Source organism: Chenopodium quinoa, unplaced genomic scaffold (assembly GCF_001683475.1).
Source record: "Chenopodium quinoa cultivar QQ74 unplaced genomic scaffold, ASM168347v1, whole genome shotgun sequence".
Classification (NCBI taxonomy): Eukaryota; Viridiplantae; Streptophyta; class Magnoliopsida; order Caryophyllales; family Amaranthaceae; genus Chenopodium; species Chenopodium quinoa.
In genome coordinates, this window is record NW_018743175.1 from 5,626,115 (window position 1) to 5,646,558 (window position 20,444).

The 20,444-nt window shown below is 33.3% G+C and overlaps 2 protein-coding genes across 2 annotated transcripts; both read right to left on the minus strand.

The window, feature by feature from the left end:
* Positions 1-6,032: 6,032 nt before the first annotated feature.
* Positions 6,033-10,775, minus strand: LOC110732739 (acid beta-fructofuranosidase 2, vacuolar-like). Its single transcript, XM_021912726.1, has 8 exons — positions 10,031-10,775; positions 9,283-9,291; positions 7,677-8,533; positions 7,416-7,577; positions 7,056-7,291; positions 6,858-6,945; positions 6,607-6,775; positions 6,033-6,463 (listed from the first exon to the last, which is right to left on the minus strand). Coding segments are annotated over exons 1-8 (1,983 nt in total). The 5' UTR covers positions 10,491-10,775; the 3' UTR covers positions 6,033-6,461.
* A 2,771-nt stretch (positions 10,776-13,546) lies between these two features.
* Positions 13,547-19,822, minus strand: LOC110732741 (transaldolase-like). Its single transcript, XM_021912728.1, has 13 exons — positions 19,675-19,822; positions 19,478-19,595; positions 19,313-19,391; positions 19,149-19,224; positions 18,966-19,049; positions 18,770-18,874; positions 17,091-17,171; positions 16,920-16,984; positions 16,237-16,306; positions 16,078-16,155; positions 15,383-15,480; positions 15,149-15,284; positions 13,547-14,035 (listed from the first exon to the last, which is right to left on the minus strand). The coding sequence occupies exons 1-13, from the start codon at positions 19,726-19,728 to the stop codon at positions 13,889-13,891; spliced, it is 1,191 nt and encodes a 396-aa protein (XP_021768420.1). The 5' UTR covers positions 19,729-19,822; the 3' UTR covers positions 13,547-13,888.
* Between the last annotated feature and the right edge of the window lie 622 nt (positions 19,823-20,444).

A 20,444-nucleotide genomic window follows, 5' to 3' on the forward strand; every position in this document is an offset into this window, starting at 1 on the left:
TGAATTGAGATCAATTTATGGATCGTGGTAGATCTTACAACAAATTGTATACTTCTTGTTTATCATCACGATAATTTTCACAATTCTTGTTCACGAGTTAGCTAGAATTTTCAAACTTTTTACAAAATATTTTAGATTATATAGTATATCTAAATGAGGAGTACAATAGCTTTTTACTAAAGAAGTAAAAGTGATGTATTATACGAGTACAAAGTTTTTTTAAAAAAAAAAAAAAAAAAAAAAAAAAACGAACCATTATATAAAACAATATCTATGAAGTAGAAATGTGGGATTGATCTCTATTAATTTACATGCACAAGAAAAATAAGTTGCAAAGTTTTTTAAAAAAAATTAAAAATTAACCCTTGTTTAAACATTATTTACTAGAAATTCACAAACTTAAAGAAATCAGCAATGTTTATGTAGATAAAATAAAGTAAATACATTTTTGACCTATGAGGTAAATGAAAAGCATTTTATTACTAAAGTAAATTAATTATGACTATTTCTTAATTATGACACTTTTTAAACAATATGCTATGCTTTTAGCATAAAAAGGTATATATCCTTGTTTAGTAATTACCTTTCCAATTATCTTTTGACATATTCATATAACCATACACCAATATTATGTTGATAACTAGCTTTTTTACTCAAAATGAATTAGCAAATTGAGCAATTTTTGTCATTTTCTTATGGTTTCCTTTGGCGTTTGGTCCACAAATTGTTAATTTTTAATCTTAAATGAAAAATACACATGTACATTTATATGAACCTACTACTCGTGTATTTTTATAAATTATAAACATCAACTAGTACAATGTACATCAATTAATGGCTATTACAAAATGATTCGATATCAGTTATAATACAATCCAATTAATATTCCAACAATTATATACATAAGAAATATCTGATTTGTTAAACAAGGTTATCTTGCATAATACATTGCTTAATTACTAATTTATGTTAATTAATATAACTACAATATAATCACAATACCGACTAATTATAATTATTAAAATGATCAAAAACCTTATCGGAATAAGGAAAAGAATTAATATGTCAATAGAGAAAATTACGCCGGAGCAAGAGCAACACATCGAGAAGAAGATATGATTAAGAAAAAAAGTTAGTGATTACATAACTATAATTATGATTTAATTAAATATAAAGAAATAAGGGTAGTTGGATATAGGCTAGCATTTGTCGGTCATGATATAATACTATCTTGATGGAAGAATAATGAGAGAGAAAGTAGCATGGCCATTGTTAATTGACAGGTCAGATATTATTACTAACATTACTCCCGCTTTTTTTTTTTTTATTTATTTATCTTTTCTATCGTTACATTTTGACTTTACTGATTGCGGTGTTATTAGATTCGACTTGAATTGAATTTGCAATATATTCCGTATTAATATTATTTAGAATTATGAGTACAGAATATTACTCAAATTATATTGAATATACCTGTGATTAAAGATGTGTATCGAAGACGGTAACATACGAGTGGAAAAAATGGGAGAGAAAATGGGTAAAGCACACGCGCACTTACCTCATTGACCGTTGCTTCCTAGCAAAAGGGGACCTTTTTATAAACAGTAAAGTAGTACCTTTTCTACTTTGTATATTAAATAATGAGCTGTATTATTGTACATGCGCCCTCATTCATTTGTTCCTGTTGCATCATGCCCAGATCATCAGCTTATCCGTCCACCTTTCCTTTTTTGTGCATGCATTGCTTTTCATCTTTTTACTGTTGCTCAACGGTCGAGCTAACAGTTAGTTTATGGAATATTTGTATGTAACTGTAATTGTTAAGAATGTAACTGACCAAGTCACACTGCATCTGCCAAGAAGGAAAAGAATAGGCCCTATATTGCCTTACTAAATTCAGGTGAAGATAAAATCATATTCCGTATAAGGATTAGTGAAGATTATTATTCAAGAACAAGGAAATTAATTATCTCTCTCCCCTATTCTCTCCCTAAAAACCCTAGTCTCCTTTGTTGAATTTTGGAGGGGCTTCCATCGGTGGAAAGCCCCAATCTTTGTTTTTTGTGTGTCTTTTCTCTTTGTTTTTGTTTGTTTTAGATTTATAATAATTCTTCCTCTTCTAGGAGGAACGTTTCTCCCTCGAAAAAAAGGGTTTTTCTTCTTCTTTAGGAGGATTATTCTCCTTTAAAATAAAATATTTTTCTTCTCTCTTTTGAGGGAGGATTTGCTTTTTTGTTTGATGGATTATTGAAGGGTTATTTCATGAGTAAAGATATGTGCGGGATCAAAAAAGAGGTTAATTTTTCAATTACAATAAGACGAATCAGGCGAACATTTTTTTCACTACTACAACGTATCGATAGACCCCCTCGTCGAAAAAAGCTGTAAATCACAGCAATGTGAAATAGGGTATAAAGAATGTATGATTTGCGACAACGATCGTAACTTTGCTGAAATGATGTTTTTATTTAATTACATTGTCATGTATCTGTTAGATATAAATCTCTTTGTAGATGTCGTATGACTTTTTATTTATGAATTAATCTTTGTTCAAAAAATAAATAAATTATTATTCAAATTCAATTTACAAATAAATAAAATAAGTTTTAATGAGATTAGATAATTTCAAATAAATTTAGTTAATATAGTTAGGTGAATCATTTGTGGTGTTAAAGGTCGCAAACATTCCACAACCAAAAAAACAAAAAAAATTGTCTCAAAAATGATTTAGTAGTAAGAAAATAAAAATAGAAAATAGAAAATTGAAGAATGAAGAATGAAATTTTAATTTTCAATTGCTTGGCACCAATTAATGAGTGTCACATCATTTGAATACTACAACTCTTTGTTGTTTGTGTTTGTGACCTTTAGCATTTTTGTGTGAAATTATTTCTCCCTTCCTTTTTGAGCAAGTTAAAATTGCAATGAATTTTAATGGTTTATTTTCCCTTTTTTATAACAAACTTAAATTAGAGAAACTCTTATAAAGAGACAACTTTAGTGATAGTTGAGACTTTTTCCCCCTTGTACTTAATTATATGTCTTTATCCACTGAATATGACCATATAGTTGATTAAAAAGTATTAAATTAAAGAATTAATAATGTGGAGCGGAGGCAATCACTTGGAAGAAAAGCATCAAAGTTGCGGAGAAAAATTAGATTTGATGATTCCGTGCCAAATTAATGCATAAAGCTACAAATTGAGGTTATAAATAATTAAAGATTATGTATAATTGTATACAACATACAAGTATATATACTAAAGCTGTTGACAGAATTATCAAAAGAAGGACAACGAAATTTTTGGTACAAGATTAATAATAATGCATGTAATATTTTGTCTATTTTTTGAGCCATATGATGATGCAAAAAGTGTAGAGAAGCAGATAGCCAGATATTGGTAACAAGGTCCAGCCAATGCAACGAGCCCACCATACATGCAACCCTCTTCTCATATCATTGATTATTTGCAGTCATTTGTCATTTTATTTTCATAATCTTAGTATTATTAGTACCAAAATCTAGAATAATTATACCATCACTTTGAAAATGTTTAAAACTTAGGTACCATATATTGTTAGCATTATCGACGCTGTTAGTAATCCCATTTTTTTTTGAAATGTAAATTATGATTTATATGATCATTATATAGAGCGTGTTCTATACTTCTATTTACTTTAATTAAGATTAATTTTAAGTCTAATTAGGGGTGATTATGTTCAAACAGGTAAAAATATAAGATGAAAATCAAAGCTAATTACTTATAAGAAGTTAAGTTGACGCAAAAAGTAGACAGCTTTACAGTCAAATGTTGTGAAGTAGTTTCAAAGAGATGATTAGATTAAATCATTGATTAAATACCACATACAGTACAATGATAATGTATTCTGTTACTGGTTTCGGGTTAGATTAATTGTCCTTAGCCTTACAATCATGAGCTTTAAATTAGGTGATTGAGAGTGAATAAATAGCAACGAGGTTTGATTGAAAGGCAGAAATGAGAGTTACGGTTGGAGAACATTGAATAGAAAATCATGAAAAGAGTAATGAAACTGTACAAAATTATACTCGTATATCTTTGCTGTTGATTGATGGAAGAGGGGGGACGCGGAAACATGTGGGTACTACTGGAATAATTTCTCTTCACATGCTCTCTATTTCGGACATTTTTTCATTTCATTGGCAACTCATATTCACTTTCTTTTTGGTTCAGTTATTTATATTCCAATCTGTATTCCATACATTATTATGGAGTCATCATTTTGTTTATTATTAATATAAGTCAACATTCTAATGTATGGACTCAGTTTCTAGAATTTGACTTGCTGCATCTCCTACATTTGGCAACAAAAGTCTACGATTGCCAGTACATACATTCAAATGTTGGCCCAAAAGTCACCTTACATATTACCAATAAAATTGTTTTTTTTTTATTTTTTTTTATTTTAATGATACGGCTAGTTTAACTTGTGTTTGTAGACGTGTGTTAAGTTATAAAATAAGTATTTTTTGGCAATCTTACTAACAAATTATATGAAAAATCTTATGAAAATAAAGTACACATGAGAATGGCGAACCTAGGGTAATATATGAATTCTTTAAATTTAAATTTTGTAAGTATTTTAAGATTTTCATTTTATTTACTTCATATTTGTCAAAATAATTTAATTACGCAATAATAGAAATCTTATATTACCTCTGTTTCTTATTATTTACAACAAAAATATTTTTTATATCTCACAAATAATACCGTTTGTTACAAATAATAAAAAAAAAAAACAAAGGTAATATATATATTATTGTGTATCTACATTATAAAATTCCATTAAGAATTGTATAAAATGCTTCCTATTATCATTTAAAGTAAGATAAAACATTCTGATGCTCCTTAAGCTAATAAATTTGGTTACTTTCTATCATCAAAAATATAAATAAAAATGAAGTAAGATAAAACAGAGATAATTAGGTAAAAAAAGGATTATTGACACCGTAAATCTTGCAGAATTATTGACTGATGGTGTTTAACAAATGTAATCATGCATGCAAATCTAACGTGGCAAGCACTGAAAACTTGCTTTGCAAACGCCACAAATTTCGCAAAAGAGCCGTTATCTAGTAATTATCCACGCAATCATTCTCGTAAAATACAAAACTTGTTGTCGAGTCTTAAATGACATCCAATAAAGACTATTAATCCTTGATTAACCAACAAATATTAGTAATCGGGTAATCTGATGCTTAAATTGCTTTTAAGAAATTATTGGACTTGGGGGTAATGTATTGATTAAAGGATAATAATATAATGGCTATTGTTATTACGTGTCTACGAAACTCCAAATTATGTTTATTTCAAGAATATTACCGATTAAACGATCACTTAAAATTATCAAATAGTTATGCAAATTATACACAAGGTAGATGAACTTTTGAATGATCACTCGAATTATGACAAAAACACAACTCCCAAAGTCGAGGAGATTATAGTATACTAAAACAATCAGGTAGTACTAGAACAAACGTATTAATTAAATGACAATGTAAACCAAAATGTAGCATGGTCCATTATAGTTTAATGCAGGCGCTAAATTTGGGACCACATTGGTAGTTGTTATATCACTGTCTATACGGGCTATATACCCCTCTAAATTTAATTTGAAATTTGTAACAATTGATTTTCCAAATTAATGAAGACTTTGAAGAAACTATACCAACTAATCTCTCCTACCTACCGACGAATCCAATGATCAGCTGACCTCAACTCAATTCTAGTATGGCCCGCATTTGGGCTGGACTCTGTCAATGGCTCCAGCACTGACATTGACACTTGGTTGCGTATAATAACTTTTAATACTACTTCCGTTTCTGAAAGTATTTTCACTCGTACAAGTCTCTATACATAATGACTTAAGTAGGATGAGAGTCTAGTCATTGTCATTTGTCCAACATACATCGGAGGGAAATTCAAGAAAGATCCATCGAAAGTTAAATCATCAAATGAACTTATATATGCACTATACTGGAGAACTCTGAGTTATGAGCAATGAGTTTCTTGTCATTTATATCAAGTCTTTGTAATAGGAAACTGATAAAGAAACAAAATTCGCTATCACTAATTCTCCAACAATGAAATAAATAAAGGATGAATGAACTTCAATATAATGAGCTGATTGAAGGGATTGAGTAATGGGAGTGGACAAGCGACCACACCATTTAACCAAAATCTCAACGATTATGGAGAATATGTTTATTTATTTTCTCCCCAAAATTGTGATTTTCTTGTGATCAAGAAACATATGTATGTGTATGATGATTGCTGTATAATTAATAAATGAATGAATGAACGGCATTGCATGGCATGGCTTGTGATTGACTTGACTAGACCTCACTCCACTCCCATTGCTTATCCTCTTCCACCAAATGAATTGCTGATTTTCTCTCTTTTCTTCTATATGTTCTGGTTTCCTACATACATAAACACAATATAATTAATGGTTAAAACAAAAAGGAAAAAAAAAATGAAATTGCAAGAGCCTATGTTCCATAAAGGGAGGCCAATAAAGAAGAACGTGGATGAAATTCTCATCAAATGGAGTAGTAGAACTCACAAGCAAAAATTATCTGCCAGGTCTTGACAGATGCTGTCACACTGGCCTCAGTTGCATTGTTGAATAAATATAGCTTTGCATCTTTGTATATTGCTTGTGTTGGGTAAACCCGGGATGTGATGCAGGTTCTACCGCCTTGGGCAAATGCTTCTACTATTGAATGATCCACCTGTTTCCAAATGACATGATGTTAGATTTTGGCTAGAAGCCTGGAGGGGAGATTTAACACAGAGTATATCAAGTCAGCTTACAAGAATTCTCATGGATAATTTTTCGCCTTTGAGTACTGGTACTGTGCTACCCAAGATGTCTTTGGCAACATCAGTTGCTATAGATGACCTGCATATATGTATCATCAACCAAAGAAGAGCTTAGGCATGTTCGCAATTTAAGAAGAAATGATCAAGAACAATCAGAGCTATGACATGTTTATTTAAAGATTTACCAACCTTGATAAATCAGTGCAGAAGAAAGTTTTGAAGTTGCCACTAGAGGTTTTGACCACATAGAAATAGATGGGAGTCTGTTCAGAGAGATCATTATCAGCAAGAACCAATAACCCGAAAGGACCAAGAGCACCCCTCTGAGCGGCTCCCTTGCTGGCAGGGCAGCTATACTTCTCTCCTGTAACAGGTAAGCTTTCCAATGCCTCTTTTTCAATATCGAATTCTGCAGTTATATCCATCTGTAGAGTAACCAAAGCATGAGATTATTCGTTTTTGAAGCAAGGCAAGATTTTACCTAATCGGCTCTACAATTAAACAAAACAAATGAGCTAATAAAAAAAAGGTCAAAGAATGAATCAGAACCTCTGTAGCAGAGCTGACATCCAGTTGCACAACAGATCCTGCAGTAACTTCAATCCTGTCAAATTCCTTGCTGTTGTGTCTAAGGGTTTCTAATTCCTCCACGGGCCATTGAACTAAGTTGGTTTTAGTCTTCTGGTCGTACAGAACAGTTCTTGGAATTCCCTGTATAATCATCAAGCAATATAAATTACAAACTTGTCTTATAATTCATTATTAGTAAAACTAGAACAGAAAGAAAAAATTTGTAGACAATAATTTTACCTGGAGAGATGCCCATCCTTTCTTTACATCAGCTGCTTCACTGTCACCTTCTGTGATCCAACCCCACAAGATCCTTCTCTTCTTTTCTTGGTCGTAAAATGTCTTGGAAGCATAAAATCTTCCATAGTCATATCTAAGCCCAATGCCAACATCAATGGCACCATTATCAGGAACCCATGTACCATTGGCCTCACTATAGGTTCCCAGCGCATAATAATCATTCCTATCATCATCCATGCTTGCCTTGAGCACATGTTTCACTAATGGACCGTTAATGGAGGTATCAAGCCCATTTGTGTCAGTTAATGAGACTGGATAGAAGTCAACACACTCCCACATACCAGTGGTTGGCACAGCATGGAGAATGTTATCCAAGAGCTCAAAGTTCTTAAAGTCAGTGGTCTCATACACAAGAGAAATGCCTGTTTTGTTGATCTTGGACCCGATTGTGATCCTCCATTTTCCCTCTGAGGTCAACCAGGCAGTTGTAGGGTCACGGAAATCCAATTTGCCAATTCCTGGAGGAGGAACGAGAACTGGGTTACCAGGGTACTTGACCCATTCAAGGAGAAGAGGGTCAGACAAGTTAGCTGGATAGGCAAGATTTTGGACTTGGACTGACTCGTTAGTTGATCCAGTGTAGAGCATCATGATTTGACCATCAGGTAGGATGGTGGCTGAGCCAGTCCACACGCCGTTGAAGTCATACCAGCGATCTGCCACCATGGCTATGGGAAGGTGTATCCACTGTATGAGGTCCTTTGACACAGCATGGCCCCATACAATGTTGCCCCAGACTGCACCTTCAGGGTTGTACTGGTAGAAGAAGTGGTACCACCCATTGTAGTATAATGGACCTGTTTGATAGTTTTAGCTTCATCAGATGTGGGATGCAATTTTCACTATAAATTTGCGAGTAATTAAATCATGTTATTGAATGAAATTCGGGATATCTATGCAAGTATGCAACTTTCTCTAGCCTTGCTAGTGTAATCTAAGTGAAACAATGAAGCCTTGCACATGCCAATTTGATCATAGGGGAAAAGGGCAGTCACTTTGGTTACAGGCTTACAGCACATATGTAATAATTCCAATTTGAAGCATCTACTTTTGTCAGCTGAATATTATCCTTGTTGGATAAAGTATGACACTGATATCATGATCTCTTTTACTGAACTCAACTGATTATACTCCTAGCCAAAAATTAAACTCCTAGTTAATTTTTTCTCATCAGCTAAAACTAAAATTTTTACTGACCACATCTGATATATGTTGATTGAAAAAGGTGTTTATAAACTGAGAGAACAAGGTTTTCAGACGGTTCAAACAATAACAACAACGATAAGAAAAATCATGTTTGAAGCTATGCATTCATAGGTTACAACATAAGCTACAAATGACGAAACTACAGATTCAGATTGGAGGACATTTCTTACTTCTTAGTATTCATATGCTTATGAAGTTTAAGACAATCAAAATTATGCATATTGCACAAATATGTTATGCTATAAATCCATGCAGACAGCTGCTATTTTATAAACCTTAACTCTTTGTCAAGCAAATTGAACACATGACAGATCATAACTTAAAGGAGGAGCAACTTTACCGTTTGGATCTGATGGCGAACAATTCAACATCCACAGCAAGACCAATCACCAACGGCGAAGATTAAGAAAACGAAAAAGATAATGTTAGAAATTCCAAAGTTAAAAAATCATCAGAACCATACATTGGCATTATGCAGTTTAGAGATTATGTACCATACTTTTGACTTTTTGTATATAATATGCTTATACCGTTATGCCAGGTAGTAATGCAACAGAGCCAATGAAGCAGGACACTTCTTCTTTTTGGTATTTTTGATCAAAGAATATACTTGTACTTCCACTTATAACATCATGGTGTATTATGTTAATCTAAACCTAAAGTACTCCAACAAATCAAATTTTTTTAACATACACTGTCATATAGATATTGTAACAGTAACACCCCCTTTTTTTTTTTTTTTTTTTTTTTCACTTTTCTATATTAATAAAACCATACCTTTAGCCTAGTTACATTCACATGATTGCATTGCTAGTTGTTAGAGCTTATTCCCATTGGCCGGCTCATGTCCATTTCAATAAATTAGATCAAGGTCAATCGCGTTGGGTCATAGTGTGATCTATTAAAAATTAATTTCGTAATGAACTAAAATGTATCGGGGCAAAATCAGTTCATCTAGTTTTCATTAACTCATTAAGTCTCAGTTTTGAAAGGTCTAGAAGCTATTACAGATTATTATCTATTATGTTATCAATATTAAAGCTATAATAATAAGTTAATAAGATAAAAAAAAAAAAAAAAAAAAGTACCATTCATCCAATTCTTCTGTGGTTGAAAGTGAAAAGAAGTTTTCTGCCAAGCTAACTGGAGATTATTCCAATCAAAGAAAGGCAGCCTAAGGCCGCGCAATGGAAACCCATTAGCCTTCTCTGAGACACCATGAGGCTTACCACGCGTCACCTTAAACAACAACTCCTCTGACCCCGGCACAACTTCTACACCAGCCAAGTTCTCAGGTGGTGGCCTCGACAACTTATAATCATTAGGCTTGACACCATCATTGTCAACGACAATGGGCTGATTATTGTAATCCAAAAAACTGACGATCAATGCACATATCATGAGTCCGGAAAAAATAAGCACCCCGATCTTTAAGGACCGTCTCCTTTGTTGTTTATCATCACCCGAACCAATGTTACATTGGTCATGGCTTGGAGCCAATGGTGCGTAGGAGTAAGGGAGGGTAGAATCCGATGAGGATTCAACCATTGTAGTGTTGCTTAGATTTGTAAGGTTATACAAAGTATTTGGATATTGATAGGAGTTTGAAAGAAAGGTATTTTTTTAAAAAAAGAGACAGGATGGCAAATATAAGTGATTTGCCAACAAGTAATAATGAATGTGAATGAGAGAAAAAGTTGGTTTATTTATAGTGTATGTTTGCTTGAGATTTGAGAATCACATAAAATATTTATTTACCTAAAGAATGGTCGCTTCTTCCCGCTTGATTAGAGAGAGAAATAGAGACATTGATCTATGTTAGGGAAGTTGCATTATATTATTAATTATAATGTAATATTGAAAATCTTAGATTCTATTACTTCTGTTTTGTGTGCATGAATATAACCCAGGAACAACTGTAAACTTTCAGAATATTCAATATATTTTATTCACTGCCCATTAGGCCAATTGTATATGCCTTACTTTTTTTTTCAATATTTTTTTTTTCAATTATTTAGCGTAATTTTTGTTTCTATGGAAAAGGTTGATTTATCCTTAAAAAAAAAAATAGTTGATTTATCCCTAGCTTCCTTAAAAGTTCCATATAGCCCAAAAAGTTTTAAGTTATATAAATAAAACTACATAAAAGTTTTCACTAGGAGTTGCAATTCTAGAGGATAAAATTTTGAAGAGGAGACAAATTTGAGGACTTAAGGAATCTTTATTGATAGCAATGATCCTCAAAAACACCTTTAGATAAGGTATGTAGCTCCTCCACACAATTTTCCCATTAATAATGATAATGACAATTTATAAATTTATATACACATGCACTCCGGATATGTATAATGTTCAATTTAGGTTTTAGATGCAAATAATGTGTGGCGTTTTAAATATTTACCAAACGGAGTACTTCCTCTAATCCTCTGTATTTTGTCAAGGTAACAAGGAGTGATTTATAAAAAACGAGTACAAAATAGATTAAAATCAAATCCTCAACCTCATAATAGAAAGGACAATACTCACAAGAGTCACAACCTACCACTACGACCACTCGATTCTTTCAGGGGGTGTTTGGTATTTGGGAATTGAGGGTGGGATTGGGAGTTTTAATCCCAAATCAAGAAAAAAGTTTTTATTACCTAAGGAGGGTAGGTAATAAATGGATGGAAATGGGAATAAGTTTAAAATGACATTTTTGCCATTAATGAAAACCATGAAAGAAAATATTAGTAAGGGTAAATTTGTAAAATTGTTATTTATTTCCTATATATTCCAACTCACTATCCAAATAAGGTATTGGTATATTTTCATGAATTCCCAACGATTAATTCCCAATCCCATTCCCACCTATTAATCCCCAAACTCCCATTTCCACATTCCAAACGCCCCGTCAATATATTACAAATTATCAGTTGATTGAAATCATGGCCAAAAAGGTATATATAAGACTAATTAGTAATTACCTAATACTGTAATATTCTGTATTACCAAATAATTTGGAACTGGTAAAACCAAAGCAAAAATATTAATTTTGGCGATCTACAGTATCAAAAAACATGCTATGTATTGTGATGAATATGGTTAATATTGAAGAAGACAAAAGGAAAACAATAACATAATCCAAACCACCAATGAAGCCAAAGGTAGCCAGTATGAATAGTAAGTAGACAGGTTGAATGATTGATGGGGTGGCCTGGGTTTAAGTTGGTATTAATAATTGATTATAAGGGCAGACAAACCATGTTAATATTGGGTCCTATTATGCACATGTTTGCTGTGCACTACTCTCTTATTCCTAATTTCTTAGCTCCCTCACATCACATGCTCCTCTCATTTTCTCTCCATAATTGTAGCAATCAACGTACATGATACATCAACAGCGGAACGTGATCTGGATTATGGATCCACCCACCTTATTACGAACTCGGAACTCCTACTATTAACTTACACGTATTGCTTTGTGGTTAATTTATCTCCTAATCCCTTGATAATCGCCTTATTTTATTGTGTATGTTGTACTTGTGTTATTTTAGGAGTAAAATGGGGAGGGATTGGAGAAAAGGACTTTCAATCAATCTGAGTTTTAAGGCTCAAACAAATACTGTTTTGATGTAGAGTGCCCTGTTCAACAACTGGCAATCGGATTTAATTGGTTCATTTGGCTTGTTTGACTAATGCAGTAAAGCTAATATGGACCTAAATCTTTGGTTCTCAGAGGTTTTGGGTATTAGCTTTGCTGTAATTATCAAGGTACTGTATAAATCTTCTCATGTTAAGCTATAACGCAGGCCTGTCTTATTTGTTTTAGTCAGATGCAGTCACTAAGACCATGTTAAAGCTTGCAAGTAGTTTTAATGTCAGTAAATCTTTCACAGAATAAAGAGGATATTTATATTTATGTCAGCTCAAAATGATTACTGCAAGTTTCTTACAGTAGTTCAATGATCAGACACAGCTCAGAATATAGTAGTCAGTGGATTTGGCTCAGATAAATTATTTCTAAAGAATGAATCTCATAGCTGGGGTAGTAGGTTTTTAACCAATACTCGCTTGTACCTTATTTTTTTGTCTCATTTGACTTTTCACGGTCTCCAAGACGTGACTTTAAACATATATATCTCCATTTATATATGCGTAAAAGTTATAAAAACTTGATATTAATAAAATATACTATTAGACGATTCTAACAAGATCCCACGTGAATATACTATCACTTATAGATTCACGACAATTCATGGTCAAAGTTATAAAAATTTGATCCATATATTTGCAATGGGGCAAACAATAAGGGACGAAGGGAGTACAAACTATACCGATGACTCTCTAAATAATGGATCTCCCTTCTCTCTCTCTCTCAACAAGATCCCTTCCACATCTTTATCCCCAAAAACTCTATTTTCGTCAAATATATTAAGTGGCTCTTGGCCAAGAGTCATCTACTCGATCACCAAGAAAAATATCACTGCTACGTGGTTATATGATTAACAAATTAGACTTATAGAGTTAACATAGTGAATTAAATTCTTCCAAGTACCATCATGAATGTTTTCCAAATAAATCTAGGACCACAAGCTGAGGATAAGAAGCTGATGGAACTCATATATATCACAAATATTTTCCTTGAAATTAATGAATAGTAAACCATTTATGTTCGTGTCAAATGACATTCAAGAGAGATGACCCCCAACTGGCCATCCCCAAAGCACAAAGAAGCAAAATAAGTATTCTAGTTTATATTCGACAAGTCAACAGTCTAGATAAGTAGAAAGGATAATATCTGTTTATTCGAGATAGCATTCCATCTCTCATCCAATAGAGGAAAAGACAGAAAGGCTGTTTATTTTCATAGATAGAAAGATTAGCTGAGTCAAGTGGTGAATGCATCATTTTACTCTTTTGGAAGAGAAAATTAGTCCTCACTTGTAACCAAGAGCATCAATTATTCACACATTTGGGGGTGGCCAAATCTTCCCGAATAACTCCTCAACTCTGTTTGCTTGATTAGAATAACCATCAATCCCAGCAGTGAGAAGGTCAACTGCAGCAGGCCCCATCGCTGATGCCAAGCTTCTTTGGTCCCACTTCACAAGCTGACATAAAAGAAAAGATCAGCATCCCCACCCTCAAGTGTACTACTCAAGATGTAAAAAGTTTAACTTAATGGTAGCAATGTTAATACAGCCTTTGGGGGGTGGAATTAATAATACCTTCAGGGAATCCTGGATACAATGATCCCTTTTGATATATAATACTTAGTACTTCCTCTGTTTTCTTTTAAATGCAACACACCTTTTTGACAAGCTTTTTTAAGAGGTGATTCGAATAGGTAAACGAGCTACTTTATCAAAATAATTTTAACACTACGATTAGAGAAGGGTTAGCTAATATGTGTATAAATTATTTTGATTAATTTGTCTGTTTACCTACTCTAATCACCTCCTAAAAAAGCGTGAAAAAAGGTGTGTTGCATTTAAAAGAAAACGGAGGAAGTATATCTTTACCACATAGACTTTCTGATTTTTTAGATTGGATCTTACTGTCTCATCTAAGATTACTCTTCTTATGTTTCTAAGTTCTATCTATAACTTTCACTAAAATTTATAAGTTCAGAATTATTTGGTTAACGCAGGGCAATTTACATTGACTAGGGCTTTGGAAAGCAGCCCCAATTTGACCACCAAAGATCAATAACAAGGTCAACCAAACATAATGGGATAGCTAAGGGCTAAGGCTGGAGGAAAAGAAAACCTAGCCCACCCAACCCAAAGTCCTAGGCGTCCTAGCTCACCAATCAATAAGTCTATAACGGCTAAAAGCAGGGGTCAATTCCACAGTACCACTAAGATTTTAACATTTGTCTTGGTGGGTTTGTGACATACACCAACTATGAACCAACTCAGCTTAAAAGATGAATATTCCTACTAATTTAGAGTGAAAAAAATCAGCCCAAATTGCCTTTTTTTTTTCTTTTATATAAGAATGCAGCAGAGACATTAGAAAGGCCACAGAATTACTATACAACAAGATCTCATCAAGCAATTACTTCATCCTTAAATATATAGATTTGGATTGAGCAAAAAAAAAAAATAGTTAGATTCATTTTAGATCACAAGCACTCTACTACAGAATCATTATAATTTGAAGATCTCATCAAAAGCTCAACAAGTACACATGCAAATATGCAAGCAAGGATGGAAGCAAACCTCTTCTTTGCTGAACTCATAAGTAGCAGCAGATTGTGGGGATAGCCTCCTCGTGAAAGCATATTTCTCATCAGGAGAGGTTATAGATTCTTTTAGTGACCCCAGTACCTTAAGAGGTGCTATAATGTAATCAACCCTGCAGATTGAGAATAGGAAACAGAGTAAAAACAGGTAGTACTTCAGAACTCAAACATTTAACAGGAGTAGCATTTTAAGGCTAGTAGGTACTCCTACCCAAGAAGACTATAGAGGTCCTGCTTGTTGCGAACTGCTGCTGCCATTAGCTTTGACTTGTGACCATATTTATGAATATAGTTGTATGCTTTTGTCACCTGTAAAGGTTCCATATAACGAGACAAGGCTTAGTGAACAAATTGTTCCAAAAGACCCGACTCCAAATGCAACATGGGAATGTATAATTACAAACCTAAGGTTAATCCAAATTTCATAAACTACTTTTATGAGAGCACAAGGCAAAACAAGATTGTCCACTCAACTGCAGACAAGCTTACTAATAAACTGCTTGTAATAAAAATAATTGTATAAGAGTAGAGGCAAAAGTGTAATTGTAAAGATTCAAGAAAGCAAAACAACTCATTTGATTTCTTCCCACATTCAAGTATCATTGACATTTAGTGATAATGACATACAGAGCTGAACCCCCCGCCCTCTGTTCAGTAACACAACTACAAAAGGTTATACAATACCAATCACTAGGTTCAGTAAAGATAAAAAAGAAAAGTTCACGGTAAAATCCGTTAACTCTGATTGTATCAGTGGCAGCTCATTCACACATTTCAAATGATATTTTTTCTTAGTTCAAAGATCAAATGTCTCAGTTCAAATTAAACTAATCAGTTTTGAAATCACTACACATGTAGACATTAGCAGAATGGAAGCAGTAATTTAGGAAGTCATTTGTAACTCACCAAAGCCAACCCAGGATCTTCCCCTCTTTTAAGAGCGGCATCAATCTCAGAGTCCCCGGAATGATTACGTGCCCAATCCTGAATAACTACACAATATTAACAAAGAAACGAGACACAAAATTGCATCCAGCTCAATGTTTCCTTTTGATGGAAATTTACCCTTATGCGACCAACAAAAATCTGAATAACAGATGCTCCAGCTTGGGCTGCTGCAGATGCTTGAGCAAAGCTGGATGATCACAATAAAAACTCATAAGCGACATGTAGCAGCAGCCACATGCATAGATTTGTACGTATATCATGAAATCATCCATACCTAAGACCTAACCAGAAAAAATCAACCTAATAAATCCGTCCATCAGAATATTTGCCACTTTTGGAATCAGCGATTTACAAGGTGACAACAATTGTCAATTGAGAGGTGGAAGGATTGATGTACACCCCCAAGATAATTAAATCCAAAACAAATAGAGTTTCTTTCTTTCCTAGCTTCACACATTAGTAACCCTATAGTCCTAGGATTTATTATTTTAATTTTATTTTAAAGCTTGAACTCAACTAGAATGAAAGCAGTTTCTGTGGAGGTGGTGCATGAAATATGTATTAGCACAGCGGATTTAAAACGACACAATATGAAATATTGACGAGATTTAAGACAAACAATTTGCAACTTTGGAGATGGATAAAATGGTTATAAACTTATAATTCAGTTAGCTTATATCCATTATTTACAAGAGAAACAATCTAAATTTTCCCCAGTGGTGGCAAAAAAAGAACTATCATATAAATTAATTTGATCCCTACAAATCACCAAAAAAGCATGAGTTGTTATATATCCATGCCTGTAAACACAAGTCAAGTGGGTTTGTATGCCCTCAGATTCCAGAACCCTTGCAGCCTCTATTCCCTGAGAGCATAAAATCAACAATTGTAACATTAGTTATTAACAATTGGTAGGTTCACACTTACACAGCGAATGGATCAAACAAATTAAAAGATATTGCTTCTAAAACCTGCCATGTTGAAGGAATCTTAAATAGCAAACGCTCTGCGGGGACTTCAACATCATTGTATAGCTTCAAAAGTTTGTGCACCTGAGATTTTGATAGCATAATAATTGTGATTTTGAACTAGAAGAATTATTTCATGAATGACAATCTACGATGCTGGCTTGACATGTACTATGAATGTTATTGAAATCTACTGCTCCCTATATTCAACACTGTTTGCAAGGTTTGGAATCTGAGACTATAGTTTGAGTCAATTTACAAAGCAGCTCAAAATTGATTTGTGATAGAGCAGCTTTCATTTACAAAATTATATGTTCAAAGAAAATCATGCCATGTCAGAGGTTCACTCCTTCCAAAATAAACAAAAAAAATGATAAAAAAAAAGAAAATACTCCCTCTATTATCACAAAGGTGTCTTTTATAGTTGTGCATACTCAAAAATTGAATGGCTCCTTTACTTCACATTAAGTTGGTATAAGACACAATAAGGATATCAAAGTTCAAGTCACAACAATAAATTCAGAAAAATCAAATTCAAGTGAAGAGAACATACCCGAACTATTTTATTGGTACTCTAAGCTGACATATAAAGTGTAAAGTGCATCAATATGAGTAACACGCAATGTGAATTTTTTATTTTTTTTGTATGTTAGGTGGACATAAAAAAGGAATGAAGGAAGTGCATTTTACAAACAATGTAGCACAGATAAGCTCGAATGGCACAGTGATGAGATGGCTGGATGCCTGAATGGCCATAAAAGCTTAAAGTGGTATAGCATTTCCACCTCTTGCGCACAACAGCTGTACATACTTCTTAAGTTGAAGTTTTTCACTTAAGACATCTTGAGGAAGACATCAAGAATGAGGAATGGATGATATACCTTTTTAGTGCAAAAAGAATGTACTATGGTGATGTTTGGTTGGCATTAGAAAATGTGGGAATTGGAAAATCCTAGGAATACTAATTAGGGAGAGTTGTTTGGTTGACAAAAAAAATGGTGGAATGGGGAAGTAGAAAATCCTAGGAATTTTCACTTGCCACACAATGTAGGAATTTAATTACCTAACTCCCCCAAGGTAAATAGAAATTACTATGGGAAGTTATTTCCCACATTGCAATTCAAACAACTCTAGAAAAATCCCATGAATTTAAAGTAAGCAATTTAATTCCCACGGATTCCAAATTCATGTGAATTTCTACTTCCTTTGTTAACCAAACATTACCTATGTATAGATAATTGCGACCCAGTATTCCATATACTAAAATATCAGATGCATAATTGATTGTAAAACATTATTTAGGTTTTGCAGTAACTTATTATTCCCCAATACTTTTATCAGCTCATGCCCAAGCAAAGACACTCAATATTGAGAATTCTTTCCTTGATTGTAATGCTTTGAAGATTTGGAAGACATGTATGCTTGTCAAAGGAATTGTTTCTTTGTTTTTTTTTTTTTTTTGGGGGGGGGGGGGGGGAGAGAGACTGTGCTCATCCATTAAAACTAACATATTCCATTCACAAAGAAGAATTGTTGATGCTCATCCAGTAAAAGCACTCCAATGGAACAGAAAAACTTTATTCATATCGCTAAATTAGAATTTAAAAGGCATTGACAAGTTTAATTGAACTTCATTGATGCACCATTCAAAGAAGATCAGAGTATGCGAGTAAGTACAATACCTTGTGAACCATCCCATGAGTGTCGTAGGCTAGACGAGAATCCACTTCAGTCGAAACCCTACCAGGTACTAGCTTAGCCAAATCAGCACCACAATTCACCAGGGCCTATACATCCCCAAACAATCACAAATCATAAACTTGATCCAGCAAAAACATTCAAAAAATTTCATATGAAATCAAAGAAAATAGGTGAAACCTTGTCGTAGAAACATGACAATCTAGCATCAGACTTGCCAATAGTTGCACACTCAGAATCTGCCAATGCAGTATCAACCGCACTCTACAACCAAAATTAAACATAATTTTTAAATTCATCACATAAACAACAATTCAATTTTCTTTAAATCTTCTCAAACTTTTCCAAATATAATCTTAATACCTTGAAAATTGTATCAGGAAGACTCAAAATACCTAGCAAAAGCGACGAACTAACAGTAGCAGCAGTAGGTGGAAACCTATGATTACACAAATAATCAAAATCAAAGATAATCAGACAATCGAATCAAAAAAGAAACAAAAACAAGTAATTAAAAAGTAAATAACCTTTGGAAATCATCGAAAATGACGGTATCGGGAACAATCTCGCTAAACCTCGAAACAGCATCAAGTTCAGAGTTCAAACCTTCAAATTAAATCAAAACAATCATAATCACAAAAAATCACAAACTATTTTGAAAAATAAAAAAGTTGAGCAAAAAGATGCATTACCAGAATCGAGAGAAGAAGAGAGATTGTTCGCAGAAGCACGAAGTTGAGGAAATGCAATTGATGATCGTCGGAAGTTGAAGGTGAGATTAAGGCGAAGAGGAAGCTTTGATCCTAACCCCTGTTGCCATTGAAATTGCAGAGATGTTGATGAAAATGGAAACGGAGAAGAAGAGAGAAAAAATAAAGAGAAGAGTTACCTGAAGAGGAGAGGAGAGAGATGATGGCGGAGAAGACAAAGTTGTTGCAGACATTTCTCTTTCTGTGTGCGCGCTAACTCTGATACTGTGTGAGTGAGTAACAAATTTATCAAGAGGTTATTTTTTGTCATTTTGGCCGATTTCGGGTAAATATTTATTTTTTCTTTACATAAAGGGGGGAAAAAAAGTTTCCTTAAAAAAAAAAAAAAAAGTTTGATCTAAAGTTACAACAATAGGTTTATCGAACATAGAATATGATAAGAGTGTGGTTTTGTAATCGCTTTAACAAAATGACGATCGGATATGTTACCTAGACTCGGGTATTTATATTCGATATGAGTATGTGTCTAACTCAATTAATTTATGGAAATTCTCATGATTTTAGCTTAAGAAAATAAATTGTTATACTCATGTTTGAGTGTCGAGGATTAACATAGGTATTTGAGATGAAATGAAGAGTTTGAGTAACATAGTGGATACTATCTTATAAACTATTGAAGTATTATATGATTTGTTATATTTGAACTAAGACATGATTTGACCAGTAAATATTTCAAAGAGCAATAGAATTTCATTCAAATAAAGAAGCATTATGAAATTTATCATGTATTTTAAGAATTCACCAACTTGGTGACAGGGGCATGGTTCGTTCTTGACAAGGAAAAGGGAAAAACATGTAATCTAGCTCAGATCATTGTGAAAGGCCATTACAGAAGTGATATTGCTTTAAGGGAAACACAGGCATTATCTCAGTCTTGAATAGAAAAGAT